The 21,395-nt window shown below is 44.3% G+C and overlaps 4 protein-coding genes across 6 annotated transcripts in view; 2 read left to right on the top strand and 2 right to left on the bottom strand.

The window, feature by feature from the left end:
• The first annotated feature begins 3,307 nt into the window (after positions 1-3,307).
• Positions 3,308-6,498, top strand: LOC131259340 (reticulon-4-interacting protein 1, mitochondrial-like). Of its 3 annotated transcripts, none has more exons than XM_058260808.1 (7): positions 3,308-3,354; positions 3,448-3,739; positions 3,958-4,188; positions 4,268-4,421; positions 4,482-5,195; positions 5,553-5,947; positions 6,013-6,498. In XM_058260808.1, the coding sequence occupies exons 3-7, from the start codon at positions 4,120-4,122 to the stop codon at positions 6,097-6,099; spliced, it is 1,419 nt and encodes a 472-aa protein (XP_058116791.1). In that variant the 5' UTR covers positions 3,308-3,354; positions 3,448-3,739; positions 3,958-4,119; the 3' UTR covers positions 6,100-6,498. The 3 variants fall into 3 exon arrangements, with proteins under 3 accessions (XP_058116791.1, XP_058116792.1, XP_058116790.1); XM_058260807.1 differs by lacking the exon at positions 3,308-3,354 and adding an exon at positions 5,287-5,295 and having other exon boundaries at positions 3,375-3,739; positions 4,108-4,188; XM_058260809.1 differs by lacking the exon at positions 3,448-3,739 and having other exon boundaries at positions 3,317-3,354; positions 4,108-4,188.
• LOC131259341 (eukaryotic translation initiation factor 2 subunit 1) lies at positions 6,448-8,186 on the bottom strand. The gene is made up of 4 exons (XM_058260810.1): positions 8,119-8,186; positions 7,375-7,858; positions 7,080-7,312; positions 6,448-7,002 (listed from the first exon to the last, which is right to left on the bottom strand). Exons 2-4 carry the CDS (start codon positions 7,836-7,838, stop codon positions 6,674-6,676), a joined length of 1,026 nt encoding a protein of 341 aa, XP_058116793.1. The 5' UTR covers positions 7,839-7,858; positions 8,119-8,186; the 3' UTR covers positions 6,448-6,673.
• A 206-nt stretch (positions 8,187-8,392) lies between these two features.
• Positions 8,393-10,131, bottom strand: LOC131259339 (serine/threonine-protein kinase haspin homolog). The gene is made up of 2 exons (XM_058260806.1): positions 10,103-10,131; positions 8,393-10,008 (listed from the first exon to the last, which is right to left on the bottom strand). The coding sequence occupies exon 2, from the start codon at positions 9,994-9,996 to the stop codon at positions 8,479-8,481; it is 1,518 nt and encodes a 505-aa protein (XP_058116789.1). The 5' UTR covers positions 9,997-10,008; positions 10,103-10,131; the 3' UTR covers positions 8,393-8,478.
• A 2,677-nt stretch (positions 10,132-12,808) lies between these two features.
• LOC131268347 (histone-lysine N-methyltransferase 2D-like) overlaps positions 12,809-21,395 on the top strand; it is a 33,439-nt gene continuing 24,852 nt past the window's right edge. The window contains exons 1-6 of the mRNA XM_058270810.1: positions 12,809-12,954; positions 13,580-14,057; positions 15,457-16,117; positions 16,224-16,859; positions 16,950-17,193; positions 17,651-20,830. Of these exons, the coding sequence (XP_058126793.1) occupies positions 13,946-14,057; positions 15,457-16,117; positions 16,224-16,859; positions 16,950-17,193; positions 17,651-20,830 (4,833 nt within the window). The 5' untranslated portion in view covers positions 12,809-12,954; positions 13,580-13,945. The remainder of the gene's footprint in view (positions 12,955-13,579; positions 14,058-15,456; positions 16,118-16,223; positions 16,860-16,949; positions 17,194-17,650; positions 20,831-21,395) is intronic.

Here is a 21,395-nt window from a genome sequence, read left to right as displayed (position 1 = left end):
TTCCTTCGCAGAGAGTTGTGCCAGCTCCTCCCGGAAGGACCCCAATGGGCGCGTGGGGGGGGGGGAGAGAGAACTGTTTGTGTGCGTGTGCGCGTGAGTAAAGCTAAAGTGTCACAGCTGGCTGGCGGCTAAAACTTGCGGCCGAGAAAAACCAACCGAAACCGAGTCTGGGCTGCCAAAAAAACACGGCCGAACGCCCAATCCTCCGTTGTGGATATTTGTCATACTTAACAATGCATTATGCCTGCACATGCTGGCAAACCTGGTGGACATGTTCTCTATATATTTAGGTCGACGCATAGACACCGTATCAAACGTGTTCGGGTTGAAAAATTAGCTAACGCCGCCTAGTGGTTGTTTGCAGGATGAAGCGGACCGTAAAGGCTGTCCATTTCTTACACCCCGTCCCGTACCCGGAAACTGACGATTTCTTGCCTCATCGGAAGGCTTAAATCCTTTCCATCGAACATTTGGCGTGACTCAGCAACAGCAACATTTCGAGCTACTCAGATCACTTCCGCGTGCCAGCGTCAACATCCAGTTGGCGAAATATGTGCTGCTCCATGGTGGATGGAAACGGTGACGGCGAGCGGAGGTCATAAACAATCGAACGCCACTAATATTCTCCGGCGACAGTTCTCCGGTTCCCCGGGAGGCCGAACCTAATGACTTTCGACGAAGATGTACTAATTAATGATGCAAAATGGGGAGCGCTTGCGTTTCTATTCCACCAGATCCGGGCATTGTGGGAGCACGATGAACAGTTTAGTAGTTTTTCTATTGTGTTCTGTTGGTTGGAGAAAAAGATGACACTTCATTAGATGTGTCACCATTGGAAGGATTTAAATCGATGCAGGAAAGTGATTCAAACCATTCAAAACGAGTATGGCTCATTTCCTCGGAGAGTTGTTTTGAAAACAGGAATCGTTACCATTTTATTAGGTAACGTTTATTTCTCCCTATTTCGGCTGATGAAACTGTTCGATGACTCTTTTACAGTTTCTCACAATGTGAGAAACAATTGTGGAATTGTGTTATTCGAACTTTCAAGCCGGTTAAGTTGTACTTTCAACAATCGCCTTCGGGTACAAATATCGAGAGCCGTATTATTTTAGCATCAATTTAAAATACTTTAGCTTACATTTTTACAGAACATTTAATGCAGACCAAACAAATGGTCATAAACCACTTTAACTAGGTGTTTGAACATGACACACATGCATTTTTTTTTATTCATCTTAAACCATATACCACCACGTACCATCCACCGATCCCTACGGATACATGGGAAATAACAGTCGGACGCTAACGTCATTGCAACGGAAAAGTAAGCATTGAAAAAATACGACAGAAAAAAATAAAGACAACCAAAAACAAAACAATACCTCCCTTCCCGACCAGCACGAATTTAACTTTAAAAAGGCGTGGCTTTTAGAAGTGGGTTTGGGAAGTACTGGCGCACGGTTTTCCTCTGTCCTTTTGCGCACCACTATACCTTCTCATTCTCGCACGAAGGGATTTCGTTTGTTTCCTCCTCCGTCCCTTTCTGTTTTGGTATATTGCTTCCTCGCGTATTCGCTGAATATTCTTTCGTTTGGGGGTCGCTCCAAACGTTCCATTTTCTTCGTGGTTCTTTTGACTGGTGGAAAGCAAGCTAAACTTTAGATTCCTATTTACCTTCCAACCAAACCGAAACGTCTCATAATGAAGATACGGTTCCGTTTCAAGCGATGCCTCTCGACTGCTCCCGTCGCGTATCTGTTATCTTCGGCTCAAACTGCTCTACAGCATCTTTGCAATAGTAATTTACCACAGCTTCTTTCTTTGCTGGGCAGTAAATCCACAGGAGGCAGTAGTTTTTTATACGCGCGCTATCGATATCTGTTCCTCGTGTCGTACATGTTAAAGCCTTGGATGACGGCATATAATTTACGAGTACGTATTTTCATACTGCTCCTTTTTACATGCCCTCACTGCCCAATCACACATACTGATTTATTTTTAAAAATATTTTAGATATTAACGACTCAAGGCCTAATTTTTGGAACAAGTTATATTTAATGGTAGTAATAATAAAGTTTTAGGCTAACAACAATAATGGATAAGATACAAGACAATATCCAATGAACGCAGAGAGCTCGAAATATGGCAGGCCTTCGCAGCCACCAGAAATAATATGTAAAATATAATGCTGCAAATGAAATAAGTTCAACATAAAAGCAAAAAAAATCGGACTCTTTTTTTGTAAAGGACAAGCGGCCAATGTCGGCCACACGGGTAACATGACTGTTAATGCATGTTTCGAGTACAATATCGCACATTTTTTTATGAACCCTTACAAACACCAACGAGCTACTCAACGAGCCTGGACACGATCGATTTCGTCTGGAAAAATAATTTATTCACACTCTGCAAACTGGTGGTCTGAATACACCGCTCTCGGTGGTTTGCTGGGTGTCAATAAATTTATAATTAATAACGCTTACAGCACCCACAAGTGTAGTGCTCGATGCAAAACTTGCAGTTGTCATCCTACATTTGTCGCGAAGCAAGGAATAAAAATTATTATGTTCTGCGTAACCATCCATCATGTTACCAGTCGGTTTGAGAAAGAGCCAAATTTTGTTGTTATTTTCACTTATTTGCTTGTATACTAGTCATGATTTCAATTATGAAGCGTGTTCCAACACATGTACATGTTATGTAATAATATAGAAGATGATTAAAATTTATTTTGAATATACATATTTATATGAATCAACCCGTGTTTTATGATTTTTTTACTATACTCCATAATGAATGTAAAAAATGTTCGAATCCTTGCAATTCATGAACTTAAGCCGAGCGACCGAGTTCAGTTTCGCCGAATGGACCGAGTAATTGGATCAGTTTCGCCATGAACCATATATTGATGTAGCATCATCAATGCTTTAAATTGCTTTTCGTTATTTTTAAGTCTCTTGCTAAGTCTATATAGTATTATGAACTTAATTCAAAAATATTTCTAGCAATACGGTTCATTAAAGAGAATGGAAGTCCCTCGTCATCGATCAATTTCATTAATGTTTACCTTCTCGCTTTAATGTCAGAACCAAATGATAAAATCATTAATTAGTTGGATAATAACTATCTTCTAACGCTTAATTTGAATTTGTATACATACTAATTTTTCTCAGCATCCGAGATATATAGACATTATATATACCTTAGTATGCATTTGAGAAACGTCAGTTTGTTCTACAGAAATCCACCTGCACTTGCCGTCATATCATGTTGTGAACTAGACTGTTTGTTTTGGTTCGTTCTCGCTTTGTAGGTTCATAATCGTTCATCAGCAGAAAGCGAAAAGTGAAAGTACGTTCTTGAATTAAAATGTCTCAGTCGTAGGTTTTCCATCCATAATATGTACGGCTGAACTTCTTGTGTGCCTTCTTCTATACCTTTTAGAGATATACAATGGATCTTTTCGAATGATGTGTGATATTAACAAAATCCCTTCCCGAGTTCTCTGGATAACAGGCAAGACTCCTTTCGATACCACCATCCCCGCAGCCGTAAAATGAATGTATTCAGTGAAGCTTCCTAAACCTGCGCATAACTAACCGAAAGGACCACCTTAGCTAGGAACCAATTCAAAAGACTGGCGGTAGGGTATATTTTCCTGCGATAATTGAAAACGAGACTTCCGCAAATGGATGCAGCCAAACAGCGAATGGGAGAAGTTGTTGGTGCCATGCAGGTAACAAAGGGACTCCACATTGTGAATCCCCCAAATCCACTGTTTGGTGTGTTTGGTTACGGGCTTTTAATGGCTTTCATTGTATCATATGACCTCACCGGCATGCTCATCACAACAGTTTTTAGATACGTATCTCTCTTATGTAATCATCGTTTCCTAATTCTTCGATCATATTCGATGTCTATATATACTGCTTTCACTGGATGGTACCCTACTAGAACGATATAGGAGTGTAAATATACGCTAATCATTCAAGTGTTATTCATAATCAACAATTACTGGACAAAATCATCACCTAATTACACCCTACAAGAACTGCTCGCAGAATCTAAAAATCCCGTTTCACTGCTATTTTCTAAAAACCAAAGAATAACCTAAGCATGGCAACCGAAAGCGGATTGCGCGTGGTCCGCCAATACTCCGACGAGGGACGCAATTTGGCAATGCGAGTAAGCATTCTTATTTTTTCCGTAAAAAAGATGTTTAATTCATTCATTTCAAATTGATGCCATTTTCCAATCTTTTCAGGCCTTGAATGAAGCAAACAGTGAAGCAGGGACCGCATTGCGTAGTGCGTGGACAAATTTCATACAGCTCGTTCAACGACTTAAGACCACCGCTCGAGAAGTACTTGATCCAACCGTGCTCTACGAAGAATTGCGGATATTTTTCCGTGATGAAAGTGAGTACCACTTCTCATCGTCTAGAAAATCCCCAATGACCGAAATATTTATCCCAACAGTTGCTCGGAACAATGCGTTTGCGATACTCATCGGACTGGGGTTTGGAACGACCGGTGGTTTTATGCTGGGCATGTGGCTTGCACGGCCACATTTACCCACGCCGATTATGAAGTCGATTGCGTCCACCTCGTTCCGCGATCCGGACAATGTAGTCGTCTGTCAAACCGCGGTACCCCAGTTTCAGTCGTCGTCTGATATACTGGTACGCGTTCGGGCCGCTTCGCTAAACCGTATCGACCGCCGAATTGCCTTCGGCTACGGACGGACATTGCGACGCATGATACGGTCGTACAACAGTACGTACGATCCTGAACTTCCACTCGTGCTAGGGAGATCTTGCGCCGGCATTGTGGAAGCGGTCGGAAACGGTTCGAAAAGTGGACTCGAAATAGGCGACGAAGTGTGGCTGGCGACGCAATGGTACGAGCCCGGTGTAGCATCGGAGTTTGTCGTCGTACCGGAGACACGCGTATCGCGGAAACCGTTTCTTATCGGGTTCGAAGGTGCGGCGAGTTTACCGTACAGTGGTTCGATTGCGCTCAATCTGCTGGACACCCACCGGTTGAACGAGCACACGAGCAAGGGTAAACGAATCTTGGTGCAGGATGCTTGCTCACCTGTCGGATGCGTCATCACACAGCTGGCCCACAAATGGGGTGCAAACGTTGCTGCCACTTGCCATACGCGATCGGTACCTGTGATCAATAACCTTGGTAAGTATAAGAGAGTGGAATGAACCGCTTGTACCATTGATATATTTGTATATTCTAATATTTTTGTCTTTAAACTTTATCGTATCGCTAGAGGAAAGAGGTAAATAATGTTTTAATCTGATTACTTGCATCGATGTTCTGATGTCGTCCAAAATAAAAAAAAAAGTTCTACAACAAAATTAAAAAAAATAGAAATTTCAACACATGGCATGTGCATGCGATTCATTAGTGTTGAATTATCACCTTGTTTTCGGATGCCATTAAAACTTTCTAAGCGTTGTACCTCCACTGTTCTATCGACGAACATTTAGTATGACCATGGTTTTCGATGTTTTCTGTTTTAAATCCCCTCCACAGGTGCTGCGGACATTATTACCTTCGCCAACGAACACTTTCGATCAAACTTCATCGATGTCAACGTCGACAAGTCGAACTTCATCAACGAGCTCACATCGCGAGAAAAGTTCAACTTCATTTTTCTCACAACCCGGCTCGGGTACGACTACAAGTTTCTAGAAAAGTTCCTCACCAAAGACGGCGTGATCGTTGACGCAGTGGAGCCCGAACTGTCGACCGACGAGTACGGAGTAGTCGGTCGCTTTTTCCTCGGCACGTACGTTCGGTGTCGCAAGGCGGTGGCGTTTCTGTTCCGCACCAACGTGGACTGGGGTGGTCCGCACCTTTGTCATCTTGTGTTGGAGCGGTTGGCCGGTTTCGTCAACGACGAATCACTTAAAACGCTAGTCGACCGGGTAAGAATGCAAAATTTTAACGGAAACGAACGTCCGGTGCAAATACGATCTTCTATTTATTGCAGGTTTACACGCCGAACGAAGTGGAACGGGCTCTGGAGCATATCTGTAGCGAAAAAAGTATCGGCAGCACCATCATCACTTTCCGATAGTGTATCAGACGACAAATGGAATCGAAGGTATATCTGAGAATAGTTTGCAAAGGAATTTTGCCCAGATATCGCTGCAACTGTGCAGTTCTCCTGTCCACACGCAACGTTTTGAACTGCGCAAGTATAACGTTGTGCAAAACGGAGCATGTGGACCGGACTTTAAACTTGCAGTGTTGCTTTGGTTGCTCATTCAGATCAGTTTATCATTAGCGAACAATTTTGTTATTTGTTTTACCTTGTGCAATGTGTTAGTCGATTTCATTACATCATGCGCATTGCATAGCTTTATACGAACATTTGGCCTACTGCTGAAAAATCTTTGATAATAATATTAAATTTTGTTTTATAACTTGAAAAGAAAAGTGGATGGATAAAAAATAAATGATCGATCTTAGAATGTTTCAATTTCCGCCATTTAATACGAATTTTTATAGTAAGGTAGGAAACTAAGCACAACTGGAGTAAGACGTGCCGTGCTTTCCGACGTGCACTTTTCCACACCAGGCGGGTTTTGAAAATCCTCCGTCTCCCGCCAATATTATCCAGCGCAACGCTCATATCGAATCTTAGGTTATTATTCCTCCTGTTTGTCATCCTCCTCGTCACCGCTGCCCTCGAACTCGATGTCCTTATCTTCTTTGTCATTGCCTTCATCCTCGTCCATCTTATACTTGATGCCAACCTCGTCGTCATCCTCCTCGTCGCCCGATACCTCGGCGTTCTCCGCCTCGGCTCGCTCCATCTTCCGCGCCAGATCGGCTTCGTCCGTCGCAGTCACGACCTTCGGGGCCATCTGCACCTTGAATACACCGCCGAGTCCTTCGATCGTCTCCTTGATCTTTTCGATGGCCGTCTCGAGAGCTTTCAGACCGTCAGCTTTTTCTGGCGTGGACGTGGTCATAACTACAAGAAAAATTATTCATTGAATTGTGAGATATTGAGGACAAATTGTGCGAATCTTGTCCATCCATTCAACATACCATACAATGGTGGGGCAATGAGGTTGATCTTGATGGGCAGCTCTTCCGTAGACAATTCGAGACCGGCGCGGAGAGCCGTTTTAACTGCATCGATACCTTCATAGCCGTAGCAGGCGCACTCAATATCCGCACGGATTTTCACCGCCTGCGACACCAGTTTCCGCTGGATATTACTGAGCAGCAACTCTTTCAGCTCCGGCGCCAAGCCACATTCATCCAATAGCGAAGGATCACTGTAAGTAAAATGGTATATACAACACTGTCCCGTCGGCGAAACGCATTCTACTTCACTTACACGGCACACTGCTTGAATACATCGTAGGCGGTCACTTTGTGATTGTGCTTTTCCTCGAAATGCCATGCTGTCTTCTCGTACAGATCTTCCAGCTGCTGGTTGTCGAACTCCATCAGTTCGGCTACGTGGCGCAAGATCGAGTTGACCGCCTTCGCCTTCGCGAACCGTTCCGTGCACTTCTCTACATCCTCAGGCGACACACGGCGCTTGGACAAATCAATGTAGCCTTTGTTTTTGTCCACACGGATGACAATTACCGGTTCCGTTTTACCGACGCGAATCAGTTTGTTGATGGAACGGATGCGCCGGCGAGACAGCTCGGAGAGCAGGATCATGCCCTCAATATTGTTATACTCCAGCAGGTATACGTACGCTCCCATCTCGGCTATCGACCGGACATTCACCATCACCACATCCTCCACCTCAGGGAACTTTTGTTTATAAAATCGGCACGATAACGTCATCTTGGCGCTCCTTTCAAGTCCTAAAATGTAAATTTATTCAATAGGTGAACACCAAAAAATGTATCATATCATTCCCATGTTTCAAAGAATGCCGGTCATAGGCTGCTTGTATTGGTTTGATGTGCAGTTTGGCTTCGGCTTTGGCCAACCCACATTGGCATGGAAAGGTAGATGGTCAAATTAGCCTTTTTTAGTCCATTGATTGCAACACTCAACTTCACAAATCATCAAACAGGAACCACTGACCATTTTGTACATTCTTTGAACTAGAAATACTCACTTTTTACCACGAAAAAATGATTTTAACGCGCTGATGCAATTTCACATGTGGCAAACTCGAAATGACAAAGACCATTGTACGTAAGTTGCGAGGTCTCGTAATGTGGAACGTTTTGACATTGCTTTTTAAAAAGAGTATAACAGTTTGACTGCTCATTTCGAAATGTTCGAATTGTCGGTTATTCTAGTGTGATCGAAAAGGAAAATTGATTTTGAAAAATAGTAGTCCATAGAATAGATGAAACCATAGCCAATAAATGTATAATAATCCAGCCAATAAGTTTATTAGTAATAATTTCCTTTTAAAATAAATGCGAAGATTGTTACGTTACCAAGAATTTGTATATTATTATGAAGTTTCTTAGTTCTCTTTGTCTGATTCATTCAAAGACGGTTTAAAGTAATGCTGCACGATTTCGCAGATACTATTGAAATCCATTAGAACCTTACTTAACTCCTTCATCGTTTCCATTGACGCCCGGTGTGCTTTGCTCTTTTTATCGCGATAGTTCTGCGACGTTGTTAGCTTATCTATCAAATAGTGCAACCAAAATATGTTCGTTTTTGGAGAATGCACGTTCCACTGATTTTGCAACGCGATTTTCATTTTGCGATAAATTTCAAATTGATAATCACCTTCCGCAGTGAAAAGTTCCTCATCCGTCGACAGATCGTTGAACAGACACAGGCCGTTTAAAATTATTCGCGATAGTGTGTAGTCAATAATGGTGGCTTTTAGGCCTTGCGTTTGGATAACGATTTCTTCACCAAGTAGATGATACTTTCGAACAGTCTCCTTAGTTGGCTTGATTAAGATATTCCCCGTATGAAGGTCTCGGTGCTCAAAATCAAATCGTTTTTCGGCAACTGCCAAAGATAACATTATTTGTGATAGTACTGCAAAAGATTGAAGGGCATTTCTGAACCGAAACCCATCCAATTCTTTGCCTCCATATGCGGTTTCAAAAGCTATATAATGTTGATCGTCTGGAAAGCTATCCGGGTTATCATTCTCCGAGCCTTGCTGGTTGTTGTATATAGCCCACAGGTCCTTCAGTACCTGAGGGTAATGGCCTCTTATGCAGCTCACGCTTTGAAGCTCGACGAAGCCGTCCGTACAGAACTGAATGCTGCGCTGACGAAGATTACTCAGTTCTGATGATATTATTATTTCCGATAAAATTTCGTCAAAAGTCTTCTGTTTTTCCCCGTTGATCAGTAGTTCTCCTTCGATCGGAACAAGTTTCAAAACTGAACAGCTTCCGTTGGGTTTAGTACACTGAAAGACTTCCCCGTACACACCTTCTCCTATTTTTCGTGCGACATCCACTTTGAGATTTGCAAACATAACATCGAAAGTTATTGGTTCTTTCTGTCGGCAGCGCTGCAAAATTTCATCTTTTGAACTTTTCAATTGTAGATAACACTGCCCCGCGACTGTTCTCATCGGCATCAGCGGAGTTGCAAACTGGTGTATTGTAATATCATGCAATACGGATTGCCTTTCTTGTAAACTATGAAGGTTATCTATAGTCGATTTTCCGGATTCGTTCAACGTTTGTGATGCCCGATAATCTTCCACACACATGGTTATGCGCCGACTTCCTCCGATCGAACATGGTCCATCACGTCGGCTAATAGATGCTCTCAGTAGAGATATCGATTTACGCCATTTACCAGGTTTAAACGCAACTTTTTCCATATTGAAGTCACTTTCGATGTTTAATACTAGCGACGATATGGACTTTCCTTTTGGTGGTTTGCTTTTTCTAGCCGATTTTGTGCCATCTCCCAGAACCTCGATAGATTTTTCTTGGAAACTATCCTCGACAACTACTGAATTCGGCCGTTTCGTTCTTGTTTTCCTTGTCGTATACATTTTTTTGTGTTTCTGAAAAGAAAATAACACACGGGTACTGTTAATGAAGTGAATAAGTGTCAATTGAATGTAAAACGAACTTAATTTCACCAGTATAATCCACTACTTGCAGAGAACCAACCTCAGCGCACTGCGTTATTTTTCGATTCGCGACGTTGTTTAGAACCGTTGAAATTTATAAATGTCAAATTGTTCTATGATACTTTGATTTATAACAAGCACTTTAAAACTCTACAATTCTTGGCGAACCGAAAAAAGTTTTTAATCTTTTCCAAACTATGTACGTGCTCATACAAAGTTTTTTTTCACATTGTTTAATAGTTGCAGAAAAAATACTCTGAACAAAATTGCGTATTTTAGAGCTTCACAATTCATTTTATTTATCACAGTAAGCTTGAAGTATTTAATGTGAAGGTATAAACTAGTAACAATTCAACAGCACTTCTATCTTGAAATGAAATCTAAGTAAAAAATTAGCATTCATGAAACCAAACATTGAGTAGTCATGGGGAAACTGAATCCCTGCAGGGATTCGAATCTTTCGATTCAAATCCATTCTGAGATCCGGATCTTCGAATCCGAATCCCAATCCGTCATATCATGCATGCTCATCTAATGCCGATTTTTCATATGATGTGTTTAATTCAATGAATGATTTACATAAGATAACAGTATAGTTGACATTATTCTACCAATTGTATTCAAACAACACGAACAATTTTGTTCTTTTTGGGAATGTGCAGACTAACTGATTTACTCGAGTTTATTCCAAGAAGATTAGCATTTATTATGTTTCAAAAACAATTATGACAGCGTTATCATTCAAATTGAATCCATCGTGAGTCACTGAAACAGTGAAGCAAGTCCTTTGTGATGTTTTTCCGCACTTTCCCGGCGGGGACGTTATCGCGGAACGAACATATTTAAGTTAAGAAACTACGCTAAAATCTACCTTCAACGCAGTTGCGCGTCTTGAAAAGACCTTTCATAAAAGGGGTCAATCGGGAAAATTGGTTGAAAGAATCAATAGTTATTAACCAATAGGCAGATTTTGCCTTTTTAGTAATCGAGGTTTATCAACCTTGTTCCCGGTAGAGTGCTGTCTCTTTTCCACACAATTAGTTTTCTCAAAAACTAGAAAATATGAATAGATGTATTGTAAAACAAAGTTATGTGTCTTGAGCAGACCTTTCATTTAAGGGGTGAAATGTACAAATCGGTTAAACGATCATAAAGTTATTAACAAATTAGTTATTTCAGCAGAAAATACCTACCAAGGTTTCTGCACCTACGCCTCAGAATTTCATAAACTAATTTGCGAATTGCGAATAATTTGCATAAACTAAGAATTGCGGAAGAGTCTTTGTTGCACAGAGTTATCAGTCTTTAAAAGACCTTTCATTTGAAGGGTCTGGCGCTAAAATTGGCCAAGCCACTAAAAAGTTATTGAGAAATTAGTTAATTTAGCCATTATTTACAGTTGTGACCAAGGTTTTTGAAGCTTGTTACATCAACAACCGTGGCGCGCAGCTTCGTTTGTAGTGGTGGGTAAACTAAATCCCCAAATCTGAATCCCAATCCAAGAAACAGTCGGAACAGTCTAAGTAGCGTATACTATAGTGCTCCAAACTGTTTTCCAATTCCTCACACACTCGTAATGCCGGTGAGCCAAGACTTCCTGGCTATCTGTCTGGGAACGCTCAAAATGCGTTGTTTTTCAAAGAAGTACAATGGTACAACAGGATGCCGAGAGAGATTAAACAAGCGTGAAATCTAAGGTAGTTCGGGCTTACCACCTCATGTAAAACAATCCCGGAGCTTTTGGCAAGAGAGAACGCAACCTGTTTTCGGCGCGCCAATGTTGCTACCAATAACGGCAAAGTTAAACTTAACAAGCCCAAAGTGCTTCCTAACGATGCCAAACAAAAGTCTTGCGCGTGCAATTGACTGCCTACTATCGGCAAAGAGCAGCTTGATACGGACGAATTGGCCCTGAAAACAGTGTATCAACCAATTGGTAATTGGCGGTGGGAACTACAAACAGAGCAGAAATACCCTCTTACACTCCAGAAAGTGGTGCCTCGTTAACCTTGGGGGATTCGGCGATTTACCTTTCGAGGTGATTGCTCGGGACCGTTGTATGGAAGTAACAAGTATTTATCCCCAATGCCCCCTCTCGTTTGATGATTTATATTTAATATCGCAAGATATTTTCGTCCCTCTCAAACCTATGTAGGGGTAAGCGGTGAGACTCATCATCATCATCATCATCATCATCATCATCATCGTGTAAACAAATCAATGTCGGTCTGGAAATTGTGTATCCTAATCTGAATCCCCAGAATCCGATTCAGAATTCGGTAAAAATGGTACGGTCCTGATGAAATGGGTTTGGTTGGGTAGAACAACTCGGGTAATGGACATTCTACTGTAATTCTTTGAAAAAATAGGTTCCATTAATTTTTCTAGAGCCTAACTTGCAAATCGCGCAAAAAACTCAATCTATGTCCATTGGACATTCTACCCAGCGTTCGATTTGAGTAAACTTAAATCAATTACATTGTCTCTAGATCGTCTAGTTATGTGACTGATTCGACTCAAATCATTGCGAGTCGATTCAAACAGTTTAGGATCAATCAAATCGAGTCCCAAACCAATCAAATCGGATTCGAATCCTAATCGAATCAAATCTTTAGAATCCGTAAAATGGGATTCGAATCTTTAGAATCCGTCTAGGGATCGAATCTTCGAATCTTCCGCATCCCGATTCTGCCAACACTAGTATCGAGAAGAGCTGCAGTCCGAAAAGTGTAATCAGCCAGCGTTGTCATCAGACATTTTCCAGCCGATTTTCGCATGGAAAAAGACTGGCAAAAGGCTGGAAATATGTAGCAACGACAACACGTCTGAAGTGCACCCACGGAATAGTGCGAGTGTAAACGATCAGCGGCAGTGCAGGTAAAGGGGATGGCAGAAAAATGCTCTCCAAAAATCGACCCGTTGGCTTTCCCAACAATGGCGACCGCAAGCGATGATGAGCTTCACAAGCACTCCCAGCAGCGACTGCTGACTCCGACGAGCGCACGCATGTTGTAAAAACAGGAATTGATAAGTCGCCGAGTGAAGTGAATCAATGAAAAAATGGTTTAGTGTTGTTTGCAATAGCGCACCTTAGATCATTTCCGTACTGAATCAACCAGCTACACCCATACCCCGGATAGCAGTAGCGTTGGCTGGATGGTCATTCGTGTGGCAAGTGGTGTGTTTGCAAATAGTTAACCCTACCCAGCATCGTGAATAGTTGGGCTTGTTTTCTATGACTTCTACAATGCTCTTGTGTTATCAGTTGTTGCAAATGCTCTGAGAAAATGCGTTTTTGTTGCCTCTAATCATCGGTACACGGGGATACAGGAACATCATTCAATTGTTATCTTACTCATAAATCAATCGTTTTTGGGCATGGCGTGCGTTCCTTTGGTGCGGCTCGCTTGCGGACCTGTCAACTGTTTATAGCGCAGTGGTACAGAGCGGTAGCGCAGCGATCAGATATTAAGCAAGTGCAAACTATTTCTCTTCTCTACAGGGTCGACATGGTCATGGAAAATGTGGTAGTTTGAAGCAACCACACCGTTGAGATATAGCGCATGTTGTTGCCGCTGCCCTCATGGAAGAGAAGCCGGAAAAAGTGACAAAAATGTTAGTCGACAGAATCGACGGTGGAAAAGTAGATCGTGTACAGTTGTGAAAAAGTTCCCATAGAAGGATTTACGTTGATGTTTTATGTGGTTTAAGTTTTTTTTTCTGATAAAGTGAGATTTATGTAAAGTGAGTTCGATGATTCATAGTTATTAGTGTGCATCGCCGACTGTACCTATGTTTCGGTGCTTACGATAGGCCGTACGAATATCGAGGTTATTTTAGAAAAGTATTGACTCAAGACGAGAGTATAATGGATCCCGAGCAAATTATTCTCGATAATAACGATTTTGACGACGGTTCGGATTATGGCGAATACGAGTTTATGCAAGATCAAGATGCTCTCTCGTTGAATGCTCCTCTAGGTAAGTCAACTATCAGTGGTTAAAATTTCATCATCCATTCTACAACGTCCCTAACCCTATTGCCGAAATAAAAATAAGTAACAATTACAGTGAGATATGTGTAGTTTCTGGCCAATCCATCATTGGAACTCACACTCTGGGCTGGGTTAGAAATTCAATGATGTATAAAAAATAATTATACGATCCAATATCTTTCTCTCGCTTATACCCTCTTTCAATCGGTTTGCTAGAATTAGAAAAATGTACCGTAATGTATGATCCTTGTTATTTGGCTATATAGACTACTAATACAATTAATTACATGGTTTTGCCTATGGAATTAGATGAATTATTTACTTATCACTGTATGTATGTGTGCTCTTTACCCTTGTCAATGTTTTCCATTTCAAAAATTGTTAATTGATTTTCCTTTAGTTTGTCCGTCTTATGTTGTAACAAAATTGTTATCGCAAGATCGATTCGCATATATAATTTGTAAATTTTAAACGATAAAATCCCAAGAGTCTGCTAAGATTGTCAGTAACAATCTAGCTGTTAACACATTTTCAAATCATCAAATAAATGAAGGTAATACCCCTACAACACTAGTCTTGCCTTGTCAATTTATCCGTATTCGACTCCTAATCACCAACCAGTCAAAACTTTTGCATTATTGCATATTAATCCCTTTTATCTGTATTCATTACTATTTCCATTAGAGTAATTTATCTTAGATATTATTTTTAAGTTCTTTATGTTTTAAAAATAATTTATTTTGCAGCCATATCTATCCGCCTGTCACTTTATAATTTCTAAAATACACGCTTTTTTGCCAAATTTTTACAGACCACCAGTAGAACACAGAGCTAGAGGTGCTACCCGCTACTGCAAACGTACTGTTTTTAGTGTTAGAGAAAAAAAAGTAATACCAACCCCTTAAGATAAACACGCACGCACACAAACTTAAAATGTCTTTTTTAAAAGTTGACGCTCGCCAGATTCTCCCGTATGCCTTGTGTAATAGCTGCTATCGCATAATTCTACAGCCAATACAGTAGATCTCGAGTTTCAGTTAACCTTATAAAACATTAAAAAAATCCATTCACAAACACCCGCCACCATCAACCAACCACGCCTTCTACCAGACGAGAATTTTGTAGACATTGATTTGACCGTTTTGTCTATTGACTGATATCGGATCGAGTAAGCATTTGTTGATCCCGTGTGAAACCCCACCTACCGCACGCTCGCTCTCTCCCTGTCGCTCTCCGCCCCCCTGTCGTACTGGTTGAAGATATCTGCAATCAAATATCATCATCACTTTTACTTCCGGCTTCCTCCACATCATTCACAATTTGCGCGCGATAACATAAACAACAACAACACCACGCCCGATCGACACTATCGCCACCGGTTGCAGATGCCATCCTTGATCCGACGACAACGCCGATCTCGTGCCAATCCTCGCCGATAGAGGACTCCCTCACGCTATCGGCCAATCTAGAGGAGCAGCCGGCAGCGTCGTCGGTCGCGATCAGAGCAGCGACAGTAGAAGCGTCGACCATCCGTACGGTAGCTTCGAGTTCGGCCAGTCAGCAGCAGCAGCAGCAGCAGCAGCAGCAGCAAAGGCCTACACAGAAGCTTACCATCAAAACGATCATCCTAGGCAGCCCGGCGGTTGCCACCACAGTGAGCGGCGGTGGCGGACACGGTTCGTCCTCGTCTTCCTCTACATCGTCATCTCCGTCCTCTTCGTCCCCATCGTCATCCGTGCCTTCGCCAGCGTCGTCGATCGGTGTACGCTACGGACTGGGCGGTGGCAAACCATCGGCAGCGGCCCTACGGCGCGGTCCGGGACGTCCGAAGAAAGATTTCATTCCATTGCTAAAGATGTCGACCGGTAGCGCGAGTTCGTCCTCGAGTTTCGCTAGCGGCGCCACGATGTCGACGACGACGACGACGGCGACGGCGATGGTGAAAGTGAGTGGAAGCTCCGCCATGACTGCTGCTCCTGGAACCACATCCACGACCGTTGGCGTCGGTGGTTCCTCACCATCGTCAGAGAGCAAGATCGTTAAAAGGTAAAGTAGATGTGGCTTATTCAACCGTTTCTCTCTCACCAAACCGTGTAGCATAGAAGGGTAAATCGGCCCGCGTACCATATTGATGACCGTACCTCCTAACTAGCCCAAGATCCCCGTTTCCACTGCTTTTTAGATATAAAAATACTAATGTTGTTCGTGGTGGTATTCCTAAAAGGAAAGCGGAGCTAGCTGCCATTTCACTAAACGATTCCACCTCCAATCCTTCGGCAACAATGGCCAACGCGCGCAGTCCTCCTTCAAGCAGCCTTGCCGCTCCGCTCTCCTCACCGCCCGGTGCGACCGGGTTCGGATCGTTACTGTCATCGCCAAACGACGACGGTGGTACCCTCGTTGGTGGTGCTCCCAGCACCGCGAACAGTTCCGTCGCGTCTACGCCCACCGCCGAGATAGACGCTGACCCGGCACTTCTCATGCCGGCACCGGACGAGATGCCGTACTTTCCGGAAAAGTACCCCGGCAAGGTGTGCATCCTGTGCAATCTAGGAGAGCGCAGCCAGCTCGGTCAGGGTGAGATGTTGCGCATCGAGATGACGCTGGCCGCCGACCAGATAGCTTCCGCGCTGTCGCAGGACGAGAAGGCAATCGCGTCCGGGTTGGGAATAACGGACCCCTCGGGAGCCCTGGGGGATATCTTTGGCGATAAGAGTCCCAAAGCATCCGGTCTAGGGCCGCCACAGTTTGGGGGCAGCAAGCGCCAGAAAGGATCGAACAAGTGCAAGTAAGTAGTACGAGGGGACACCAAAAAAGGCTCACAGCCAATCGATGCAAATTGCTCAACAAAAACGCTCGCCCTTTCGCTTTTTCCTAGGAATCCCATTGCGAACGCCGAATATACGGACGAACTAGAAAAGATCGGCCATCTGGAGGTGATCGACAGTTCCATCAGCGATGGCGGGTACTTCTACATTCATCGTTCTTGTGCGCTCTGGTCGTACGGGGTCGGCCGTGACCCGGTCAGTGGGACGCTCAGCAATCTGGAGGTGGTGGTGGTGCAGAGCCTTAGCAGAAGATGCCACTTCTGTGCACATTATGGTGCAAGTTTATCGTGCAAGGTATGTTTCACCCATGATATGGCAAATTAGCATTGCTGTCTTGGTTTGTTATGTACTCTACGTACATAATTATGTATTTGATGTCTACCGAATGCCTGAAGAGCCTATATCGTTGCTAGTGAAATTCTGCTATTCGAATTTTTATAATATCGAAAAAGTGATCATGAATGAGTTGATTCCGAGAGAACGATCATAAAGGTTCATGGGGTAATATACATCACTTAAGGAGAACTGAAGCTGGAATGAACTTTACTAGTAATTTTGGAGTGTATCTATTTTGGTTCGTTGAGGTTCAATCTAGTAAACTGTTGGGGAAATTGTACGGTTTTAGGTAAAAAATCTTGATTGAAACCACTCATAGGCCTCACGGAAAGAATTCATTTGATTCAGAAAAATATAAGGCAGTAAGTTGGAAAAAAATATTAACTAAGATTATCCATTCTCGTTGATGTTTTAGATGTCCTGCCCGAAGTGGTATCACTTTCCGTGTGTGGCCGCCTCCGGTGGGTTCCAGGTCATCCAGACGTACAACATCTTCTGCAAGGAGCATCTCGGACAAGTGCCTTTAGTGTGTGCGGAGGACATCAACTGCCGGCAGTGCTCAGCGCTCGGTGATGTCGGAAACCTGGTGATGTGTTCGATCTGCGGCGACCATTACCATGGCACGTGCGTTGGGTTGGCACAGTTGCCGGGTGTGCGCACTGGCTGGCAGTGCAATTCGTGCAAGAAGTGTCAAATCTGTCGTGTACCTGACTCGTCCGAGGGCCGCTCGGTAGCGTGTGAACTGTGTGATAAGATATACCATGCAAGCTGCCTGCGACCGATCATGACCTCGATACCGAAGCTCGGCTGGAAGTGCCGCTGCTGTCGGGTGTGCTCGGACTGTGGTGCGCGTACGCCGGGTGCCGGTGCGTCGTCCCGATGGCATTCGCACTACACGGTCTGCGATTCGTGCTATCAGCAGCGCAACAAGGGATTCTCCTGCCCGATCTGCCATCGGGCGTACCGGGCCGCCGCTCATCGGGAGATGGTTAAGTGTAGCGTGTGCTACAAGTTTGTCCATAGTACCTGCGATCCGGATGCCGACCTGTCGACGTACCACAGCCGAAAGGAAGCCAATTCGGAGTACGAGTATTTGTGCAGTCCGTGCAAAACGGTCCTGCACAACGGACGGCTGGCGGCAGCACTACGTCGCAGCAGTGGCAGTGTTGATGACGACAGCATGTCCTTGTCACAGGACAGTCTAAATGACGACGCGATGGAGGTGGACAGCTGCGGAATTGGTAGCGAAGGCGGTCGGGATAGCATTCGGGAGCGTCTCGAACGGTCCGGCACGTCCGACGTAGGTCTCGGTAAGGGAAAGCCGTATGTAGCGAGCAAGATCGCAAAAAAGCGGCTTAGCCTAACGCTCAGCGGGGTCTTGGGCAATAATCGACCTAAGGGCATCGGAAAAGGGTTTCAAAAAAAGACCCGTCTGGCGGATATCACACGCAAGCGCGGATCAAAAGCGAAGATGCGCGGGATTTTCGGTGTACCCGGGCTCGGGCTGCAACGCCCGACTGCCGACCTTGTGGCGACGACAAAATCAAACGAGGAAGAACCGGGTGGTGAGAACAGACTCGTTCTGTGTTCGGCAAAGGATAAATTTGTCCTCACACAGGACATCTGTGTGATGTGCGGTGCCATTGGAACGGACCAGGAGGGTTGCCTAATCGCATGCACTCAGTGTGGCCAGTGCTACCATCCGTACTGTACGAATGTTAAGGTAACGAAAGTGATACTACAAAAGGGCTGGCGCTGCCTTGACTGTACGATATGCGAGGGTTGCGGCCAACGGAACGACGAAGCCCGGCTGATTTTGTGCGATGACTGCGATATTTCGTACCACATCTACTGCATGGATCCACCGTTGGAGCACGTTCCGCAAGGCACGTGGAAGTGCAAATGGTGCGCCATGTGTCTGAAGTGCGGCACAAACAGTCCCGGGTACAACTGCAACTGGATGAACAGCTACACCGAGTGTGGCCCCTGCGCTAGTCAGTCCAACTGCCCATCATGCAACGAGGGTTACGCGGACGGAGAACTTATTATCCAGTGTCACCAGTGTGAACGGTGGCTGCACAGTGCCTGCGATCAGATCAAGAACGAAACCGAAGCGGAACGTTGCGCGGAGGACGGTTATAACTGTCTCCTTTGTCGGCCGGGCGATCAGCCACCACCCCATCTGGTGCCAAAGCGCAGGTTACCGTCGGTGACAATCGCAGCGATTCCAACGGTAACGACTCCTAAGTCGGCGTCGAAACTGGAGGAAAGGATTGTTCCACTCGCTCTCGAGGGTAACCACTATCTCGATGGTGTGTGCTTGAGCGAGCACGGACTGCACCAGATAAAGGCGCTCCAGGCCGAGTTTGGAAAGCGAGGGAAACGGAAGCCGAAGCTTCCGGCGGAACCGCCACCGGCACCAGGCAAAGACGCTGCCATACTGGCAGCCATCGAGTCGGTGGTAGCCGGCAGCAGCCACGATAATTCCCTAGAAGGTCTTGAACCTCTCGATCCAAAGGAGGAGGCTGAAATCTACAAGGACGGTATGGTGTGGAACGATCCTACGCCACCCGAAGGGTTCGCCTTGTTTACCACCGAAAGTGGCACGGTGGTGCTGCGCAAGAAACGGCAGCGTAACCTGCAAAAACTAGGCATCGGAGGTTTCTTCGTGCGGAACAGGGGCGTGCGGACCAAAGATGGCAAGGATGACGAAGATCTGGGCGATGGCACCTTGGACGAGGACGGCGCTGCCGGTGGGGCGACAAAACCAAAGAAGAAGCCCATTCGGCGCAAGCCGAAAAGTAAGTTGATCGAAATCTACCCCAACATCCTGCAGGATGCATTCTTCGGTCGGTCACTTTTGAGTGCCAGCATGCCAACATTCGACATCGTGGCCAGCGACGACGACGTGAAGAGTGATGTGTCGGATGACAAAACGGTTAAGCTGTCGGCGGAAGAGTTGAAACTATTCGAGGCTGTCAAGACGAAGGAGGAAGAGATCAACAACCAACTGTCTAATGAACAAAGCGCCGGTGTTCTGGCTGTTCCGAGCACCACAAGCCAGCTGGTGAGAAATCAACCAATTACAGGTCAGCCAACTAAACAGCATGCCGGCGGTAGGCGCACGCCTTCCGCTGCCGCACATCTACCGGTCACGGAAGGCGGAAACGTAACTTCATCGGCTGTGGCCACCAATATGTCTTCCAATGGGGCTGCAAATGTTGTGACCGGTTGTGCTAGTAGTGGCTCTGCTCCTCTCGGTAGCGCTACGGGTGTTCCGTCCGTCGGAGTTTCAACTAAAATGGAGGAAGACGACAACAGCGACACGGAGGCGCTGAAGGATGTGCTAGGCCTCCCGACAGACTTTAACGAGGAAGAGTTCGTAAGCCAAATAATGAACGACGACGAGCTCACGAAAAACTCCAGCGCATTCGATGATCTCACCACCGCGACGGAGCTTGGCGAAACGCTTGCGAAGGCTTCAAAGGACGAGCTGGATATATTGAGCCCGCACTTTGATCTGGCCAATTTCGGTCAGATGGACAGCAAAGTGGTGGAGGAAATCTTCAAAACGGTTCTTACCGACGAATCGCAGGTAGGTTAAACTAAATAAAATGGAAGAAAAGCAAAAAAACATATTTTAAAAATATTAAAGGTAAATTTTTTAAAAATATTTATAATAAATATTTTAAGTTTGTTGAATTTAGATTTAGTCGAACTTGACTCTTTGAAACTTGTTCAATATGCCAGAAACATTTGTTTTCAACGCAATCGATCATTCTTTTTTTTATCACGGTATAAACTGCATAATTTCAAAGCTTTTTACCAACATCATTACAAAGATAGGTCGCATCATATCATGTTTACCTTTCATAAACGGCTTAAAAAGTTTGTGTAATACCTTTGTACACGTGAAATTTTACGTGAAAGTAAAATTATCAGAAAAGAAGACAATAAAATTTCACGTCTAATAAGGGTATAAACAACAAAATGTGGTATAGTTCATCTACTGAACAAGCAATTAAGAAGTTTGGTAAATTTTCTGGGGGAATGCTGCATGTGTGGAACACCATAACACTTGATTTCGGCCTTATCATAGCGACCAACAGGAATCATTTCCCATGACTTCGAGCCGACGAGCACTTTCGACTACTCGGGAT

Source organism: Anopheles coustani, chromosome 3 (genome assembly GCF_943734705.1).
Source record: "Anopheles coustani chromosome 3, idAnoCousDA_361_x.2, whole genome shotgun sequence".
NCBI lineage: Eukaryota > Metazoa > Arthropoda > Insecta > Diptera > Culicidae > Anopheles > Anopheles coustani.
This window is presented reverse-complemented; position numbering and strand designations above follow the sequence as displayed.